This window comes from Giraffa tippelskirchi, chromosome 1, assembly GCF_054371585.1.
Source record: "Giraffa tippelskirchi isolate mGirTip1 chromosome 1, T2T-mGirTip1v1.2.pri, whole genome shotgun sequence".
Taxonomy (NCBI): domain Eukaryota; kingdom Metazoa; phylum Chordata; class Mammalia; order Artiodactyla; family Giraffidae; genus Giraffa; species Giraffa tippelskirchi.
Window position 1 is genome coordinate 215,456,949 of NC_137275.1, and position 6,000 is coordinate 215,462,948.

Below are 6,000 nucleotides of genomic sequence, written 5' to 3' on the forward strand. Positions count from 1 at the left end.
AACGCCCATCCTGAAGGAACCATCTGGTGATGTCCACGTGTAGAGTCTTCTCTTGTGTTGTTGGAATAGGGTGTTTGCTATTGCCAGTGCGTTCTCTTGGCAAAACTCTATTAGCCTTTGCCCTGCTTCATTCTGTACTCCAAGGCCAAACCTGCCTGTTACGCCAGGTGTTTCTTGACTTCCTACTTTTGCATTCCAGTCCCCTATAATGAAAAGGACATCTTTTTTGGGTGTTAGTTCTAGAAGGTCTTGTAGGTCTTCATAGAATCGTTCAACTTCAGCTTCTTCGGCGTTACTGGTCGGGGCATAGACTTGGATTACCGTGATATTGAATGGTTTGCCTTGGAAGCGAACAGAGATCATTCTGTCGTTTTTGAGATTGCATCCAAGTACTGCATTTCAGACTCTTTTGTTGACCATGATGGCTACTCCATTTCTTCTAAGGGATTCTTGCCCACAGTAGTAGATATAATGGTCATCTGAGTTAAATTCACCCATTCCAGTCCATCTTAGTTCGCTGATTCCTAGAATGTCAACGTTCACTCTTGCCATCTCCTGTTTGACCACTTCCAGTTTGCCTTGATTCATGGACCTAACATTCCAGGTTCCTATGCAATATTGCTCTTTACAGCATCGGACTTTGCGTCTATCACCAGTCACATCCACAGTTGGGTATTGTTTTTGCTTTGGCTCCATCCCATCATTCTTTCTGGAGTTATTTCTCCACTGATCTCCATTAGCATATTGGGCACCTACTGACCTGGGGAGTTCATCTTTCAGTGTCCTATCCTTTTGCCTTTTCATACTGTTCATGGGGTTCTCAAGGCAAGAATACTGAAGTGGTTTGCCATGCCCTTCTCCAGTGGACCACAATCTGTCAGACCTCTCCACCATGACCCATCCGTCTTGGGTGGCCCCACACCGCATGGCTTAGTTTCATTGAGATAGACAAGGCTGAGGTCCGTGTGATCAGATTAGCTAGTTTTCTGTAGTTTTAGTTTTAGTGTGAAGGTGGTTCAAAGGTGAAGGAGGAGAGTGAAAAAGTTGGCTTAAAGCTCAACGTTCAGAAAACTAAGATCATGGCATCTGGTCCCATCACTCCATGGGAAATAGATGGGGAAACAGTGGAAACAGTGTCAGACTTTACTTTTTTGGGCTCCAGAATCACTGCTGATGGTGACTGCAGCCATGAAATTAAAAGACACTTACTACTTGGAAGGAAGGTTATGGCCAACCATGTTTAAAAGCAGAGACATTACTTTGCCAACAAAAGTCCGTCTAGTCAAGACTATGGTTTTTCCAGTGGTCATGTATGGATGTGAGAGTTGGACGGTGAAGAAAGCTGAGCACCGCAGAATTGATGCTTTTGAACTGTGGTGTTGGAGAAGACTCTTGAGAGTTTCTTGGACTGCAAGGAGATCCAATCAATCCATCCTAAAAGAGATCAATCCTGGGTGTTCATTGGAAGGTCTGATGTTGAAGCTGAAGCTCCAATACTTTGGCCACCTCATGCGAAGGGTTGACTCATTGGAAAAGACCCTAATGCTGGGTAGGATTGGGGGCGGGAGGAGAAGGGGACGACAGAGGATGAGATGGTTGGATGGCATCACCGACTCGATGAACATGGGTTTGGGTAGACTCCGGGAGTTGGTGATGGACAGAGAGGCCTGGCGTGCTGCAATTCATGGGGTCGCAGAGAGTCGGACACGACTGAGCGACTGAACTGAACTGAAGGAACCATTTAGCCCAGATAAGACCTACAGAATGCTTGCCAACTTAACCCTGCCTGAACTGCCAACCCACAGAACCGTGACCTAGTAAATGATTGTGTTAAGTCTCTAAATGTTGGGGTGGTTTGTTATTCAGCAAAAGTGAACTGATACAGTCTCTTCCAACTTAAATCTCATGAGTATGACTTACCTCCATCTTTTAAGGGTGGGAGTTCAACTGTCTTCAGTTCAAAGTCACTATTAGTAGGGTGACCTACAAAGTGTTTCTTCAGGGTCCAGCTCCTAGCATGAACCATCCTGAAGCTCCTAGAATACAGTAAACATGTAGTCAATGTCATGATGTGACTGATTTCTTATGGCTCCCTGAGTGCCGCCTGAAGGCAAACAGAGGGTTTACCAGCATCAACTTTATCATTTAACCTCAATCATGTTTATTTAGTACTCACTGTTCCTGCTGCTGTGCTAAGCACGACATACCTATCTCATTTTACCCTCATAACTTCCCTGTAAGATGGGTATTATTATCATTGCCAGGGCACAGTGTACAGATGAGGAAATGAGTCTACCTTAGAAATCTCCAAGGCAAGTAACAATATTAACCCACACAGATTTTTCCTAGCCACTGCTAAGGCTTCCTTAGGAAGTGAACAGATACCTGGAGTGCAAATACTCCATTTCTCTCCTCATATGAGGCGAATTCTAAGAAAAAGCATCAAACACAAAGAACCTACTGGAAGTCCATGCACATCTTTCAGATAGAGCGCCGCCTTCTAAGACAAGCAGCCTGCGAAACACCTGACAACCACTGGGTGGCGATGCTGCTCAGCCTCATTTACAAACACGCGTTTTCTTTGGCAGCAAAGCAGAAATCAAGGGTAAATTTGCCTGCACACAAGGCCAAGAGAGTTCAAGTGACCCCGAGCTTTTGGATCAGAATATTTTGCTTGGTGCGATGGAGGTGGTTCCAGCCGCAACCTTACTGTTCCTAATTGTCTTCCCCCTCCAAAAAGACAGCCGCTGAGAATTTTGGACTCGTCGTAAGGCCGGAAGCACCCCTGGAAAGGGGACAACCACAGACGCAGGCAAGGATCATAAGAAGTCCCACCCGCCAGAGAATGGGGTCCAGGTGGCATGCTCGGTCCAGGATCACTCACCCCCGGATCCCACCTCCTCGCCTTGCCATACGCGGGCATTAAACTCCTGCCTTTCTTCTTCCACACTTGTGCCACTTTTGCTGTCCCGCAAGTTCCTTGCTAGCCCCCTCCCCGGTGCAGGGGGCAACGCCTGCACCCCAAATGCTGCCAGGCCATGCCCTTCTCTTAGGCAGCCGTCTGCGATCTCTAAGAACCTGTAGGGAGCAGGACCATGGCCGGGACATCTGCTTTCAAGTTTCCTCTGAGTCCAAGACTCAGAGGTTACCCAGTATTAGGAAAGGGCGAGCACCGGAAAAACGCTGCGCCATGGCGGGTCGCGGTACCCTAGAGGTGCGGTGGGGAGACGTTTACTCACAAGAGTCTGCAGGACCCACTTCCTGAAGCCGGAGGTTGGGACTGCGGAGCAGAGTTGCGGGAGCGGGAATTTAGGGCTGGTCTCAACAGAGGGTGGGGCTTCCTCCAGGGCAGGACTGCTGGGAGAGTTGACTCCAGCCACGGTTCCAGGAGAGAGAGAGCGAGCGAGAGAGCAAGCGACGGACACAGAGTGTGTGTGTGTGTGCGCGCGCGCGCGCATGTGCGTGTGTTTGTAGGGGGGTTTTGCAATAGTAAAAGCCTCCATTGGAGCCCTGCCCGGGTAGTACTGTGTCTGCGTCAGTGTCTTAACTAGAAACCCACTTCAAGAGGCTGCCTGGGAATCAGCCGCTCCCCCGCCTCTCAGGCAGGGAGGAGGGGCACAAAGGCGGGTCCCCCAGCGACCTGAGCCAGAGGGTTCCTCCTCAGCCTTGCAGCTTTCAGTTCAGTTGTTCAGCTGCCCAGTCGTCTCCTACTGTTTGCGACCCCATGGAGTGCAGCACACCAGGCCTCCTTGTCCATCATCAACTCCCGGAGTTTACTCAAACTCATGTCCCTTGAGTCGGTGATGCCATCCAACCATCTTATTCACGGTCTTCCCGTTCTCCTCCTGCCTTCTATCTTTCCCAGCATCAGGGTCGTTTCAAGTGAGTCAGTTCTTTGCATCAGGTGGCCAAAATATTGGAGTTTCAGCTTCAACATCAGTCCTTCCAATGAACACTCAGGACTGATCTCCTTTAGGATGGACTGGTTGGATCTCCTTGCAGTCCAGGGGACTCTCAAGAGTCTTCTCCAACACCACAGTTCAAAAGCATCAATTCTTCGGCGCTCAGCTTTCTTTATAGTCCAACTCTCACATCCATACATGACTACTGGAAAAAATCATAGCCTAAACTAAACAGACCATTGTTGCCAAAGTAATGTCTCTGCTTTTTAATATGCTGTCTAGGTTTGTCATAACTTTCCTTCCAAGAGGTAAGCATCTTTTAATGTCATGGCTGCAATGACCATCTGCAGTGATTTGGGAGCCCCCAAAAATAAAGTCTGCCACTCTTTCCACTGTTTCCCCATCTATTTGTCATGAAGTGATGGGACCAGATGCCGTGATCGTCGTTTTCTGAATGTTGAGTTTTAAGCCAACTTTTTCACTCTCCTCTTTCACTTTCATCAAGAGGCTTTCTAGTTCTTCTTTGATTTCTGCCATAAGGGTGGGGACATCGGCATATCTGAGGTTATTGATATTTCTCCTGGCAATCTTGATTCCAGCTTGTGCTTCATCCAGCCCAGCGTTTCTCATGATGTACTCTGCATGTAAGTTAAATAAGCAGGGTGACAATATACAGCCTTGACATACTCATTTCCCTATTTGGAACCAGTCTGTTGTTCCATGTCCAGTTCTAACTGTTGCTTCCTGACCTGCATACAGATTTCTCAAGAGGCAGGTAAGGTAGTCTGGTATTCCCATCTCTTTCAGAATTGTCCGCAGTTTGTTGTGATCCACACAGTCAAAGGCTTTGGCATAGTCAGTAAAGCAGAAATAGATGTTTTTCTGGAACTCTCTTGCTTTTTCGATGATCCAGCGGATATTGGCAATTTGATCTCTGGTTCCTCTGCCTTTTCTAAAACCAGCTTGAACATCTGGAAGTTCATGGTTCACATACTGTTGAAGCCTGGCTTGGAGAATTTTAAGCATTACTTTGCTAGCGTGTGAGATGAGTGCAATTGTGCAGTAGTTTGAACATTCTTTGGCATTTCCTTTCTTTGTGATTAGAGTGAAAACTGACCTTTTCCAGTCCTGTGGCCACTGCTGAGTTTTCCAAATTTGCTGACATATAGAGTGCAGCACTTTCACAGCATCTTCTTTTAGGATTTAAAATAGCTCAACTGGAATTCCATCACCTCCACTAGCTTTGTTCGTAGTGATGCTTCCTAAGGCCCACTTGACTTCACATTCCAGGATGTCTGACTCTAGGTGAGTGATCACACCATTGTGATTATCTGAGTCATGAAGATTTTTTGTATAGTTCTGTGTATTCTTGCCACCTCTCCTTAATATCTTCTGCTTCTGTTAGGTCCATACCATATCTGTCCTTTATTGAGCCCATCTTTGCATGAAATGTTTCCTTGGTATCCCTAATTTTCTTGAACAGATCTTTATCTTTCCCATTTTATTGTTTTCCTCTACTGCTTTGCACTGATCACTGAGAAAGGCTTTCTTATCTCTCCTTGCTATTCTTTGGAACTCTGCACTCAAATGGGTATATCTTTCCTTTTTTCCTTTGCCTTTAGCTTCTCTTCTTTTCTCAGCTATTCATAAGGCCTCCTCAGAAAGCCATTTTGCTTTTTTGCATTTCTTTTTCTTGGAGATGGTCTTGATCCCTGTCTCCTGTACAATGTCACGAACCTCTGTCCATAGTTCATCAGGCACTCTGTCTATCAGATCTAGTCCCTTAAATCTATTTGTCACTTCCACTGTATAATCATAAGGGATTTGATTTAGGTCATACCTGAATGGTCTAGTGGTTTTACCTACTTTCTTCAATGTAAGTCTGAATTTGGCAATAAGGAGTTCATGATCTGAGCCACAGTCTGCTCCCGGTCTTGTCTTTGCTGACTGTATAGAGCTTCTCCATCTTTGGCTATAAAGAATATAATCAATCTGATTTCGGTGTTGACCATCTGGTGATGTCCATGTGTAGAGTCTTCTCTTGTGTTGTTGGAGGAGGGTGTTTGCTATGACCAGTGCATTTTCTTTGCAAAACTCT

At 46.3% G+C, this 6,000-nt stretch overlaps 1 protein-coding gene across 1 annotated transcript in view; it reads right to left on the reverse strand.

The window, feature by feature from the left end:
- Positions 1 to 3,326, reverse strand: part of PTGR1 (prostaglandin reductase 1) — a 30,939-nt gene extending 27,613 nt beyond the window's left edge. The window contains exons 1-2 of the mRNA XM_081574428.1: positions 3,240 to 3,326; positions 1,921 to 2,036 (exon numbers count right to left, since the gene is read on the reverse strand). Coding sequence (XP_081430554.1) covers positions 1,921 to 2,026 — 106 coding nt within the window. The 5' untranslated portion in view covers positions 2,027 to 2,036; positions 3,240 to 3,326. The remainder of the gene's footprint in view (positions 1 to 1,920; positions 2,037 to 3,239) is intronic.
- Between the last annotated feature and the right edge of the window lie 2,674 nt (positions 3,327 to 6,000).